Source organism: Sinocyclocheilus rhinocerous, unplaced genomic scaffold, assembly GCF_001515625.1.
Source record: "Sinocyclocheilus rhinocerous isolate Xijiao unplaced genomic scaffold, SAMN03320098_v1.1 scaffold3288, whole genome shotgun sequence".
NCBI classification, from domain to species: Eukaryota; Metazoa; Chordata; class Actinopteri; order Cypriniformes; family Cyprinidae; genus Sinocyclocheilus; species Sinocyclocheilus rhinocerous.
In genome coordinates this window covers 905,723-920,685 of record NW_015655612.1, presented here as the reverse complement: position 1 = coordinate 920,685, position 14,963 = coordinate 905,723, and the positions used below count along the sequence as shown (strand labels likewise).

Here is a 14,963-nt window from a genome sequence, read left to right as displayed (position 1 = left end):
CCGGAGAATCTCAGATGGCCACGATGGGTTGGAGGATATAGTGTCCTGAAACAGGTTAGTGTAGCGGTGTCCAATGTCCAAAAGTGTTCTTTTGTCGTAAGTGATCAGTGCAGACGATATGTGTGTAAAAAGAGAGAGCAAAAGAAAGTACAAAAGTAAATAAAAGCACAATCTAAGTGGAGCGACCTGGACGGCATCCGAACTCAGCGGCGCCATCTTGGTTTCTTTCAAGGCTCAAAAGAATTCACTCATAGAAACGATTAATGCAAAATGAGAGGTACGTGAGCCCACCACAAGGTTCAGTTTCAGTTTCATTTTAAATAAGTTTGTTATACTGTAGGCTTAGCATTTAAAATAATTGTTGCTTGTAATGTGTGGCAATTTAATATATATTTTTTATATATATATATATATATATATATATTCTATATATATATATATATATATATATATATATACTTTTAAATGATCATATAATAATTAAAGGCCAGTTAATTTTACTTAAAGAGAGTACAATTTAAAAACGTTTTTAAACATGCTTAAGTACACTGTTAAAAATTATAGCCTACTTGTCATATTAAAAGTTTTACTTTTGAAGTAAATTTTAAATCATTGTTTTAATAATAATTTGTCGTGACTTAAAGAAGTACACTTATTTTGCTGTAACATACTAAAGCACTTGTGAAGTAGATGACTAATTTTAACTGTGTTATTAGATATTACATTTAAAGTTTATATATTTTAAATGTACTAGATTCCAACTTTTATATATTTAAAATATTTAAATACATGACATACAAATGACATAGAAATGACTGAGTTTATTTTAGTTTTCCATAAATGCTTGTCAGTACATTCAGCGGTGCACTTGACCAGATTTCAAAGACAATAGAAGTACTTAAAACATTCCATATAAAGATGTACTTCAGTCCTATTTAAGTGGGTTAAATAAGCACTGTAAAGTTTGGCTAACTGAATTTAATATAAATTTAAACTATAACACAATGCCATAATTTTGGTCACACTTTATATCTATTAACAAACCATTAACCATGACTTTTACCTCAGTAAACTCCTGATTTGCTGCTTATTAATAGTTAGTAAGGTAGTTGTTAAGTTTAGGTATTGGGTAGGATTAGGGATGTAGAAAAAATGCTTTATAAGTGCTAATAAACAACCAATATATTAATAATAGTCATGCTAATAAGCAACTAGTTAATAGTGAGAATTGGTCCCTATACTGAAGTGTTACCATAATTTTTAATTTAATTGCAGTTAAAGTGTATGAAAACATCACATTCAGTTCACACTTAAGTATGTTCTTTTGAAAGATTATTATTTCTGGTATAAGTAGGCTAAAGTGTGCTGCTTTTTCACAAGGGTCCATAAAAACAGAACATTTGTATTTTCAACATCATCATCATATGACATATGCAAACACGTAGTGTAGTATTGTAGTATTGTAGTCATTGAGCTGGAGATTGAAATACAGACAATCCTGTTGGAATCTGCCACTGTTAGATGTTAAGATGGTAAGTAAATGTGAGTGCTTTCTATCTGACTGTGGTGTTCTGGTTTCTGTGGATGTTTAAAGTAACATCTGTAATTTAAAAGAGACAATTTATTTGAAGAGTTAGAAAGTAAATCAGTGTTAGCTATAAACATCTTGTGGCATGTCCTAAACAGGCGCGATGGGACAAGCTATTTGTCTGTCTAAAGTAGGTCCATAATTCCTGGGGAAAGCTATCCTTTAGCATTCCCTTTGGTTGGGACACAGTGTTAAACATCCAACAGGTCTCCACAGAAAACATGGTAATGTGATTATATTTTATAATGTTTTTATTGTCTTTTTCTGTAACTTATGTTTGCTTTTGTTTGCACTTGTTGGACTTTCGTTTGTGTTTAACAGCTTAACACTTCCTGCATGCCTTAAGTCAAAGTCACGGCTGTCTGTAGTCACTGCCAATCAACGTACAGTCACGCGTCGAGTTCTTAGGTTCACAGACAAGATCACCATTAGGTAAGGGGTCGAACATGTCAACCCTAAACCCAATTATATTAAAAAAAAAACATCAAACATCCAACAGCTCCCAAGAGCCAGCAGCTCCTCATTCAGAATGTTAGCAGAAAATTCAACCATTATCTCACTCACCACATTTTAGCAGCTCTCTTGACTTCCTCCGCTTAAGACTTACAGGTTTGCTTTTCATTTTATTTTAGACCTAACTTTTTTGTTCTTTGTCATCTTCCTTTTTTTCCTCCTTCTTTCTCCATTGGATGGCATGTTGTGACCCTAGTGATCTACAGCCCTCTCTTGACAGGGTTAGAAGTGCTAGTACCAACTGTCTGAGACCAGGTTCTAATTCCAATTCACCTGAACGAGACAGGTACACTCTTTATTTTGAATTGGATTATTTCAGTTTTGGGAATTTGTCATTAATATCATTCACATACATTAAAGGACACTCTTAGAATGTTCCTTTGTGATGCCCTTTAAACACAACAATCACTGGGTCTTATTCACTAATGTGCATATACACACATATTGTTTTGCTTAAAAGCTGTGTGCAAAGACAGAAATCTTCATTTTTTTTTTATCTTCAAGTTTTTTTTTTTATTTAGGATAAAATTTAGAACAAACTAAAACCACATACAAATCCTTGTTGCATTAGAGTCATTAAATTAGCTAAGTTAAATTTTGGTCACACTTTATTTTAAAGTCCGATTCACGCTATTAACAAACCATTAACCACAAATTTTGCCTCAATAAACTCCTAATTTGCTGCTTATTAATAGTTAGTAAGGTAGTTGTTAAGTTTAGGTATTGGGTAGTATTAAGGATGTAGAATATGGTCGTGCAGAATATGTGCTTTATATGTACTAATAAACAGCCAATATGTTAATAATAAGCATGCTAATAACCAATTAGTTAATAGTGAGAATTGGTCCCTATACTAAAGTGTTACCTAAATGTTTATATAAATAAATTTTATACATTTAAAAAGGCTGGGGTCGTTAAGATTTTTTATGTTTTGAAATCTCTTAAGCTCACAAAAGCTGCATTTATTTAATAAAAAATACAGTAATATTGTGAAATAATATTACAATTTAAAATAACTGTTTTCTATTTTAATATATTTTAAATGGTAATTTATTCCTGTGATGGCAAAGCTGAATTTTCAACATCACTACTCCAGTCTTCAGTATCACACGATCCTTCAGATCCTATGCTGATTCTTTTAATGATCAATGTTGGAAACAGTTGAGCTGCTTAATATTTTTGTAAGAACTGTGATACTTTTTTAAGGATCCTTTGATAAATAGAAAGTTGATAAGGACAACATAATATGGTGACAAAAACAACATAAATAATGGTGACTTGACTTATTTATTTTGCCATGTTCTTAAAAGGTTTGTGAGATTGTGTGGAAAGCCCTTCATTATTCTAATTATGCTAATCACTAACTGCTAGCAGATTCATTAGCTTTTAGTAAATTTGTCAAATTTAGCGTGGTAACCTTTTCTGAGGACATACTGTAAAATAAGAACACTTGCAGTATATGCAAGTATTAGTAAATAAAACCCAGTGTGTCTACGTTAATGTTAATGTCAAAGTAACATACCACCATTAGGTCACCCACTTTGCACTGCTCTGTTAGCATGCAATGACTCTTATGGCCTGACAGTTCTGTTTTGCGTCTTTGATAGGGAGCATATATCCAACCACTGTAGCTGGAGAAGTGTCAAAAATGAGTCCCCTGAATCTGTGCATCTTCTTATATGTTTGACATGACCGTTGTCACAGTCTCTGTATTGACTTCCCGTGTTTCTTCCATCTCCACTTTCAACTCTTTGGGTGTTTGTGGATCACACACGCACACACTCACGCAGGAGCACCCAGTCTCTGCCCCGTACCAGACCCACGAGCCCCAGGATCCTAATTCAGCATGCCTCCCCAGAAGACGACAGGTATCCCTCCTGTCCTCCAGTCCTATTGCTAAACCTCTCTGCTCTTCTAACCTGTCCGTCCCCCCTCTGCCATGGAACTAGATAGTGGATGTAGCTAACCCTCCAGCCTTCTGTAGCTTCTGACCCATAGCTTGCTGTGACCCGACCCCATGATTTTAATGCTCTACAATGTGATCGCCAGTGTGTTTTGTAGATTTTCAGCAGCTTAGTAGCTTTAAAAATGTGGTGACTTGTGGCTTTTGTGCTGTGATGTGTAGTGTGTTGTGTTACTCTGGATTTCATGAGGTTGTATTTTAGTCCTTTTTATCTAAACTTCTTTATTCTGTTGATACTATCTTCTAAAGCTTTCGCAGATTTATCCAACAGTTTTTGTCATTTAGATACAGTCTTTCACTTAACAGTGGCCCCAAAAAGTATGTTAACACTTAAAAATGTATGAATATCTTTGCATTGTATAACAAAATATCAAACCAACTGAGATATAATTTGAAGTTATAATACCACAAGCACTCTTTTCAGGCAAAACATTTCACACAGATCAGTAAAATGATTGGTTTGCAGATGCAAATGCTGTGATATTCAGACATTTTTAAGTGTCCAAATACGTTTTGGGGGCACTGCATATGTCTTCACTTATTTTTCTCTGTATTCAACTGAAATTGTAATGATTTCAGAGGTTTCGGGTATGAACGTCACATATGTCATATGTGACCCCTGACGCATAAGAGTCAAGTGTCTGTGTTCCATATCATGCACAGTTTGTCTCGTATATGTCTTAATTACTGTACGTTATTGTATATTTTAGCCACTTAACCAAAGTGTAATGAAATTATGTTTCATTAACATCAGCCCATACTGTGTCATTGTGTGTCTATGTGTCCATGCCACTCATATGTGTTTGACCTGATCTTATGAATCAGCTGGGTTTTGGAGGCTATGTTCCCCGCTCAGGAGACAGTACACCACCTCAGTGCAAAGCCAGACGCACAGAGGTACACACACACAGGAAGAGCTCTAGTGCACATATACCAGTAACATGTCCATCTCCATCGTGGCATTTTATTAGACAGGAGTTTCATTTAATGTCCATCCAGTCTTGAGTGAATCCACTCCTCATTCTTTTATTTTTTGTCTCGCCTCGATCATTTCCATGTTGCAGGCAATCGAGAAATCTGGACAAGCCTAGCTGTCAGAAACTTGGCAAGAAAATATCTGACAGCGAGCGGTAAGACTTATCAAACCATGTCATTTCACGTCACATTTGCATTGCCTGTTGATTGTACCTTAAGTCCTGTGTGTCCATACAGTACCTGTTTTAGACACAAATCACACTTGTTTCACACTGGATAAAGCTCCTAGATTGGATTTGTATAGTGTTTTTATTAAATGATGAATAATTTTTGTTCAGTTGTTCCTGACCATTTCTGTATTTTATAAATGGGCCCAACATTAAAACATTGTCAAAGCTCCAAGTGTAAGTAAAAATTTACTTTCATGAGTAAATAAATTTGTTTAATAAAATAGTTACTCACCAGTTTCTCGTAATTTGTTAAAAATAACAAAAATGTTTCAATTAAAATTAGGAAAGCGGTGATATTAAAATCATACTATAAAAAAAGCGACTTGAGCAGATCAAATCTGCATTATTGTAAAGAAAAGTGACTCACTTGTCTTTTCTGTAAATGTTTTTTTGCTGAGTGATGGAGACTAATTCATCATAACAAAAAGACCTATAGAAAAATAGGAAATATAGAAAAATATTTTTTTAATAAAAATAATTAATGGCTGGGAAGAAAATTTATGGCCAGTACATTTTCTCAAATCACCCATTATTAGAAGTTATGGCAAATATTACATTTGGACCTTGTTATATACTATATATTTTAGTATATTATACTGTATAATACACTGTGTACTGTATATATTTTTAAATGGGCTATTGAACTTTTACAGGGAAATGCTGCACTGGCTTCATCCACAAACATATTTGTTTCTTCACACATTCACACTTTATTTCTCTGTCTATTTTTGCAAATACTTTGTTGGCTTTTTCTCCATTTTTTTCCCCTCCGGTTTGTCACATTGATTTTATTTTTCCTTTATTCTGTCTTGTATGTTGCTATTCGCACTGACCTGCAGCATTCAGCCAACCTCTATTCTAAAGGGCTCGTGCAGGAAGAAGGTATCGCTGACTCCATTGGGTAAGGTGACCTGTGAGGGGGTCAACCCCAGGCTCACCCCAAATGGAAAGGTGCCGACCCTGATCTGGGCTGAGAAGCCTTGCTGTGCCTAACCCATCCTACACAAAAAGGCTTGTCATTGCTATAATCTCTGCTGCTTTTGCTCTTTTCTCTCAGATGTTTTGTGTGGTTGCTGCTTTTAATACTGAAAATCCACCCGTCCTCATCACCTACCCACAGCTTTCGGTGTTTACCGCTCTTTCACAGTTTAACGCTATTTTTTTCACTGGTTTCACACCTGCCACTCTTGAACTTGTTTTGCTTTACTAATGGCTCTTAGCAATAATACATATCTGATGTGATTAATAATGTAGTATGCAGACATGGGTCCGATCAAGATATGGTGGTCTTTTAGTGAAAATGTGTAGTACTTCTTGATGCTGTTTGTTCAAACAGTAGTTTGCACTTTGGTTCACACTGGTTTAACGATATTGCCGGCCTTTGTACTAGATAAAATCATAAGATAAAGTTTCCATCACTCTTTTTGTTTCTCTCTCTCTCTCTCATTTTGTCAGGGTGCAGCCACACTCCAGCCCCGCATTTTCCTCATCAACAGCGGCCCCTTCTTCGACACGCAAGGTCAGACAGCTTCCCCAAGTCCCCGCCAAAAGCAGCAGTGTAGAGCAAGGTACAGTCGTTGTCTGCTGACTTGTACTGGTTACTTTCCCAAATGTTCTTTGAGTAAATATGCAAAATGTGAAATGATGAGCATCATATTGTTGTGTATCATGTATGTATTAGCTCTTGCTTCAGAGGAGCAAACGCGGCAAATGAAAGTACGTACCTTCCGAACACCAGCTCCTTCCAGTACCAGCCACGATCTGGAGAGGACACTCAAGAATAAAAGAGAGGTGAGTGCCGTTTGTTCTCTCTCAGATTAGAATTCATATACACTACCATTCAAAAGTTTTGGGGTCAGTACGATTTTTTTTTTTTGAGAGAGAGAGAGGAGTGTTGTAAGCTCAACAAGGCTACATTTATTTGACCAAGAATACAGTAAAAACTCTGTTTTTTTTTTTTTAAATATTAAAATTTTAAATAATTAAAATCTTCTAATTTTAATATATTTTAGAATGTAATTTATTCCTGTGATGGCAAATCTGAATTTTCTGCAGCTATTACTCCAGTCTTCAGTGTCACATGATCCTTCAGAAATCATTCTGATATGCTGATTTGGTGCTCATGAAACAGTTGTGCTGCCTATTTTGGTGGAAACCATGATACATTTTTTTCAGGATTCTTTGATGAATATAAAGTTCAGAAGAACAGCATTTATTTGAAATATAATTATTTTGTAACAAATGTCTTTACTGTCACTTTTGATCAATTTAATGCATCCTTGCTGAATTAAAGTATTGCTAAAAAAGTAACCTATAAAATTGCACTGACCGAAAACCTTTTGAACGGTAGAGTATTATCCCATCCAAACTCATTCAAACAGTTTTTAGAATCTAGAATGCTCATTTGTTTTTAGTTCAGATTATGTATGCATTCATTTTTTGTGCATTTCATTCCACTAGCTTTATAAGGAGCAGCGACAGAGCTGTGATAATGTGTCCCACAAGTCCTCAGACAGTGATGTCAGTGACGTGTCAGCCATCTCTCGTGCCAGCAGTGCCTCGCGGATCAGTAGCACCAGCTACATGTCCATTCAATCAGAACGACCCAGGGGTCAATTTAGGTGAGATGCATGTTGTAGCATCACTCTGAACTGTTGGATTAGATTTGTGAATTTTAATAATATATTGATTATCACTTTTTAGTTTTATTACCTCTATGTTGCGGCTTTATTTAACATGGGTAAAAATCTGTTAAAAAATTCCTTGTACTTCTGCTAAGAATGTTCTATGGAGTGCATATTAGTGGTAATAAGGGTCAGTAACAATAGATATAATCAAGAGAGTTATAAAACCACAGATGTATCTTTATAGTGCCTCTATTTCTATAATAAAGAGGCCATTTTCAACATATTTACAGCATTTTCCCCTTTGAAGTCCACTTATAATTGTATTCTTGCACAAACAGTTGCAAATTAGTTTTAGACAATCATTTCCCACCTTCTTTCTCTCATTTTTGCTGTAGTACTGAATACATGTTTTCTTATAAACGTGCTGATCAGTAGTTAATGTAAACATAATGGTTGCTTTCCATACATTTGTGTTGTACACATGGAGTATTACACTTCTGTTAAAAGGTTTGGGGTTAGCAAGATTTTAGTTCTTTAAAGAAATTAATATATTTCTGCAAGGATGCATAAATTAATGAAAAAAGATTTTATATTTTTTTTGTAATACTTTAAATGTCTTATTTCAAACAAATTCTGTTTTAAATTGTAAAAATATATGACTATTTATGTTTTTGCTGTATTTAAAGGCAGAGTAAGCGATTTCTGGCAGCCAATGTTGATATTTGAAATCACCAAAACAAACACGCCCCTACCCCAAAAGGGTCTTGCCCCTATTTTGATAGCTCCACCCCACATATACGTACGCAACCCAGGCAACGATTAGTTCTGTAAAACAAAGCAAAACTTTTTTTTATCAAAATAGCAAAGACAAAATCTGTTTTCCAGTATCCCTTTAAATGATTCTCAGTCTCAGTCTTTTCCATGATAGCGTCATTCTCAGATTTTTTTGATTTTTGGTAAACTCATGTTGAGGGAAGTGAAAAAAAGCAGAAAGAGCGCACACAATAATCAAATGCAGAGGGTCGTATTAACGCCAGAATAGTAATTTTCCATTTGTCATTTGAGTTACTAAAGAGTCTTCGCTATTTTTCTCCCCACACCAGCCGTCATATTCATCCATCCAGCATGCTGAAGAGCACGAGCGTTAGTGGGGAAATCTACACTCTGGAGCGTACGGATGGCAGTCAGTCAGACACCGCTCTGGGAACACTGGGAGCAGGAGGGAAAAAGCGCAGATCCAGCCTTAGCGCACGTGTAGTCGCCATCGTGGGCATTCCCTCCCGCCGCAGCAGGAGCACCTCTCAGCTCAGTCAGACAGGTCAGACACTTCCAGCCGATCATATACTTGCACCTTGTCAATTCCTTTGTTTTTTCAGTTAAAAGCTCAGATTTCTATGCAACAATGGCATATAGCTTGGACGATGATATAGATCAAGTATTTTACCTAATAAAATAAAGTATTTAAATCCAAGACATGCTGCTTGCTGCTTCACATACAATTTAGGGCCTTTGACGAGGCCTTTTGTCTCATTAAAACTCATTGTTTGGATATCACTGTCTGCTAAAGTCGCATCGTTTCCTAATCCTACAGTGGCGGGGATAAACCTTTAAAGAATTATGTTTTAAGTGTAACTTTTATACACTTTTAAACACCAGAGAAGAGATACAGGATGCCGATGAGTTTCATTGGTTCAGTTAGTGTAGCCTGAGGTGCCCTCTACTGGTGTAGAAGCTAAAATCAGCAATTATTATGGCCAAAAATGCTTTAGTAAAAATGAAAAGATATTTAATGAAATTACATTAGTGTCATCCGGGCCAAAAGCAGAAGGGAATCGTCACCAAAATGGAGACTGACAAATTATAATAAGCAATTTCTTTAAAACTGTCCTTTCCATCAGTTCAGACCATTTGCCAAGACCGTTGGATGTTTTTTTTAGTCTTCCTGCTTTACTTGGATTGCTATCTCTTATCAGTGTTTCCTCTTTTTCCGGGGTCATCCTTGTCTAGTGGATCTACGCACCAGGTCTCTCTCTACCCTGTTTCACTTCATAAAGTAGCATGTGTCTTCAGTCTGTGTTAAAGTGTGGAAGCTGAAACCTCAGGCTGGAAATATGAATGGCAGCATGTTAGCACTGGCAGAAGTTCATTGTGTCAGGTGCAGATCAACCCTGAATTCCTATCAGATGTAATGTACTGTAGATAAATGCCTTTGAAGTTGGATCTGATATCCTCTAAAATCTCATATTTTAAGCACTGTCTGTTTATAGTTTAATAAATGGACTGCTGAAAAAAGAAACAAATTCAAAAAGGATGGCAAAATAAGTTTTTTTTGGCACCGCTGTCTGCCAAGCACCTGGATAACATCTTAAAAGACCCATCAGATGATAAATCAGAAAGAGTTGCAAAGCTGTGATAAGTCATCATTTTAAAGAGCTCTGCTGCTCTGTAACAGCTGTTCCACGCTCTGCCCACTGCACCAGCCTCATCCATTCACAACCATAGCCAAAACTAAAAATAAGATTACCGTAACACTTTCTAAATCTGTTTACATGATTTAAAGCATTAGGCAGTATGAAATAACAAACAACAATTCTTTTAAAGCATTTACTCATTTTATGCATATACTAATATATTTTAAACATTTTTTGAATTGTATAAATCAACATGGTTAATGTATTGCATAAACATGAATTAACAGTGTATTTACACTACCATTCAAAAGTATACTACATTTATTTAATTAAAATACAGTAAAAAGTAATGTTTTAAATGGCAAAGCTGAATTTTCAGCAGCCATTACACGATCCTTCAGAAATCATTCTAATATGCTGAGTTGGTGCTCAAGAAACTGTTTCCCATTATCCCTTTAAATGATTCTCAGTCTCGGTCTTTTCCTTGATAGCGTCATTCTTAGATTTTTATGAATTTCGGTAAACTCATTTTGAGGGAAGTGGGAAAAAAAGCAGAAAGAGCACACACAATAATCAAGTGCAGAAGGCCGTATTAACGTCAGAATAGTCATTTTCCATTTGTCATTTGGATTACTGAGAGTCTTTGCTATGTTTTCTCCCAACACCAGCCGTCATATTCATCCATCCAGCATGCTGAAGAGCACGAGCGTTAGTGGGGAAATCTACACTCTGGAGCGTACGGATGGCAGTCAGTCGGACACCGCTCTGGGAACACTGGGAGCAGGAGGGAAAAAGCGCAGATCCAGCCTTAGCGCACGTGTAGTCGCCATCGTTGGCATTCCCTCTCGCCGCAGCAGGAGCACCTCTCAGCTCAGTCAGACAGGTCAGACACTTCCAGCCAATCGTATACTTGCACCTTGTCACTTCCTTTGTGTGTGTGTGTTTTTTTGTTTTTTTTTACAGTTAAAAGCTCAGATTTCTATGCAACAATGGAATATAGCTTGGACGGTGGTATAGATCAGGTATTGTACCTAATAACATAAATATTAAAATCCAAGACATGCTGCTCGCTGTTTCACATACCATATAGGGCCTTTGACGAGGACTTTTGTCTTTGGATATCACTGTCTGCTAAAGTCACATGCGGACAGTGGTGGTATACACCTTACAAGAATTAAGTTTTAAATATAACTTTTATACTCTTTTAAAAAGCAGAGAAGCGATACAGGACACAGATAAGTTTCATGGGCTCAGTTAATGTAGCCTGAGGTGCCCTCTACTGGTGAAGAAGCTAAAATCAGCAGTTATTATGGCCAGAAATGGTTTATATCTTGAGTAACAATGAAAAGATATTCAGTTGAATGACATTAGTGTCATCAGGGCCAAAAGCAGTAGGGAATTGTCTCCAAAATGGAGACTGACAAATTTTAAGGAGCAATTTGTTTAAAACCATCCTTTCCATCAGTTCAGACCATTTGCCAAGACCGTTTGACGTCTTTTTTTTTTTCAGTCTTCCTGCTTTACTTAGATTGCTATCTCTTATCAGTGTCTCCTCTTTTTCCGGGGTCATCTTTGTCTGATGCATCTGTGTATCAGGTCTCTCTCTACCCTGTTTCACCTCTTAAAGTAGCATGTGTCTTCAGTCTCTGTTAAAGTGTGGGAGCTGAAACCTCGGGCTGGAAATATGAATGGCAGCATGTTAGCACTGGCAGAAGTTCATTGTGTCAGGTGCAGATCAACCCTGAATTCCTATCAGATGTAATGTACTGTAGATAAATGCCTTTGAAGTTGGATCTGATATCCTCTAAAATCTCATATTTTAAGCACTGTCTGTTTATAGTTTAATAAATGGACTGCTGAAAAAAGAAACAAATTCAAAAAGGATGGCAAAATAAGTTTTTTTTGGCACCGCTGTCTGCCAAGCACCTGGATAACATCTTAAAAGACCCATCAGATGATAAATCAGAAAGAGTTGCAAAGCTGTGATAAGTCATCATTTTAAAGAGCTCTGCTGCTCTGTAACAGCTGTTCCACGCTCTGCCCACTGCACCAGCCTCATCCATTCACAACCATAGCCAAAACTAAAAATAAGATTACCGTAACACTTTCTAAATCTGTTTACATGATTTAAAGCATTAGGCAGTATGAAATAACAAACAACAATTCTTTTAAAGCATTTACTCATTTTATGCATATACTAATATATTTTAAACATTTTTTGAATTGTATAAATCAACATGGTTAATGTATTGCATAAACATGAATTAACAGTGTATTTACACTACCATTCAAAAGTATACTACATTTATTTAATTAAAATACAGTAAAAAGTAATGTTTTAAATGGCAAAGCTGAATTTTCAGCAGCCATTACACGATCCTTCAGAAATCATTCTAATATGCTGAGTTGGTGCTCAAGAAACATTTTTTATTATCAATATTAAAAATGGTTGTGCTGCTTAATATTCTTAATGGATTAAAAATTAATATATAAAATACAAATATTATTTTTGTTGACATATTTCAGGATTCTTCAATAAATAGATTCTTTTCAGGATTTATTTCTATGCTGTTTTACCCTGAAAGTGGTGAACTGTAGTAACCTAGATTAATAAATGCTGTAAAAATTGTTGTTATTGTTAGTTGATTGTTCATTTTACCTAATGCATTAATTGATGTTAACAAATTGAACCTTTATACAAAATTGTACCTGGATTACTAACTGTATTAAAACATTATCCATTAAACTATTATTATTTTTAATAGTCAACACTGTTTTGTCAAAAAAAATCTTAACAGTGATACAGGCCAAAGATGACATTTATTATTTAAATAGTGGAATGACTAATGATGGCAGTGACATTGACTGCATATGATAGCGACACCCAGTGTTCATATTATGCATTTAATTTATTTTGCAATAACCGCCAAATTCAGTTCTCTTATCTTGTGGACTGCCACAGAGCATGTGGTTTGGACACGAGCTGAACCTCAACATACAGATGATCTTGTATTGTATTCCGTAGATTAGTGCTGCTGTTTAGCATTAGCATCTTCAGTTATTTTCTGCTCTGACAGTATTGTTCTGTTTCCTCAAATAATATCAGAGGCATGCAAGTCTATTAATGACAATCCTTGGACATTTTTTTGTCTGTAAATTCTGTCAGAATAAGCCACTGATGGTGGTTTGATGAAAGTGAACACAATGAGTGAAGAGATAAATCTCTCTGCTACATTTTTTTACTCAAACAACTGGGATGACAGCACCTCACCTCAGTGGTTGACATTTTTAAAAGATCTGTAATCCATCAAAAGGCCATAAATAGTACTGATGGTGCCCCATGACGTCCAGCAGGAGATGTTACACTCACCAGGGGTGAAGAGCTTCGTATTAGATCGCAATATTTTCTCCTGACTCCTGAGTGAAGAACTCTCCAGTTGTAAGAATAGTACACAAACGTAAACATCTGGGCACACACACACACGTGAACATAAAACCTTGCAAAAATCAAAGCAACTATGTTATTTTATTATTATTTTTTTGTATTAGACCTGCAATAATTCAAAAGAATCCTTCTTTATAATATCATTGTACTTATCTAGTAATCATTAAAATTGTATTGTAAAACTGTTTTTCTTCCATCCACAGAAGCAGCCAACAAGAAAGCAAAGGGATCCAGTCAGATCCAGCGCAGTCAGGAGACGGGAATGGCAGTGGAGTATCCCCGCAATGCCATGGCTCGCCAAGCCAGTCGAGAGTCCACTGACGGCAGCATGAACAGTTACAGCTCTGAGGGCAAGTTAGTATCTAGAGCCCTTTTTTGCGTACACACAACTTTGCAGTTCTAAACCACAGATTTATATATCAGTTTGTTTTCTTCACAATTTTGCATGCATTTTAAAGTTGATTAAAAGTGACAGTATGTTACAAAAGATTTATATTTCAAATAAATGTTGTTTTCATCAAAGGATCCTTAAAAATGATCACGGTTTCCAAAAATGTTGAATGGTAGCATACTGTGTGTATTATGATGTATAGTAACCCCGTCCTAATTTCTATTTTACCCAAAGCTGACCTGCTTCCCAGCTCACACTTCTTTAAAGGGGTCATATGATGTTGCTAAAAAGAACATTATTTTGTGTATTTGGTGTAATGAAATGTGTTTATGCGGTTTAAGGTTAAAAAAACACATTATTTTCCACATACTGTACATTATGTCCGGCCGGAGCGACGAGACAAAAACATTAAAACCCATTATAAACGAGGCATTTGTTGCATCCAGTGGGGACATAATTACGGATTATAATGACTTATACTGTCTTTTTTTTGCGTTGCATTGCATCTGCATTTGTGAACGGAGAAATGACAAACAACAAGCGCTACTCCACACTGCTCGCGTTTGAATCATCAATGGCAAATCCTTAAATACAACTTAAGCACTGATTTCTAGTCGTGTCCTCTTTTGGAAGGCCAAACAAAGTAGTTTCACACGGCGGGCTAGAGTGAGCGGCGGCGTGCGGGCTTGAGAATGGCGCGGCCGGCGGATTCGACAAAGGAGTAGCCAGCGGGCTTGCGGCAACCACATGTGATGACCCCGGGCTGGACTCCGCTTCGTCCACGGTGAAAGCCGATCCGGCGATCCACAGCGCGAAGTTG

At 36.2% G+C, this 14,963-nt stretch overlaps 1 protein-coding gene across 7 annotated transcripts in view; it reads left to right on the top strand.

The window, feature by feature from the left end:
• Positions 1-14,963, top strand: part of LOC107718836 (regulating synaptic membrane exocytosis protein 1-like) — an 89,447-nt gene that overhangs the window by 70,584 nt on the left and 3,900 nt on the right. For 3 of the 7 annotated variants that reach the window (XM_016526073.1, XM_016526072.1, XM_016526075.1), the window contains 9 exons: positions 1,910-2,020; positions 2,298-2,387; positions 3,892-3,969; positions 5,129-5,194; positions 6,725-6,837; positions 6,951-7,060; positions 7,730-7,890; positions 9,000-9,214; positions 13,956-14,106. In XM_016526073.1, coding sequence (XP_016381559.1) covers positions 1,910-2,020; positions 2,298-2,387; positions 3,892-3,969; positions 5,129-5,194; positions 6,725-6,837; positions 6,951-7,060; positions 7,730-7,890; positions 9,000-9,214; positions 13,956-14,106 — 1,095 coding nt within the window. The remainder of the gene's footprint in view (positions 1-1,909; positions 2,021-2,297; positions 2,388-3,891; positions 3,970-5,128; positions 5,195-6,724; positions 6,838-6,950; positions 7,061-7,729; positions 7,891-8,999; positions 9,215-13,955; positions 14,107-14,963) is intronic. The other 4 variants (XM_016526076.1, XM_016526074.1, XM_016526078.1 and 1 more) reach the window with 2 other exon arrangements.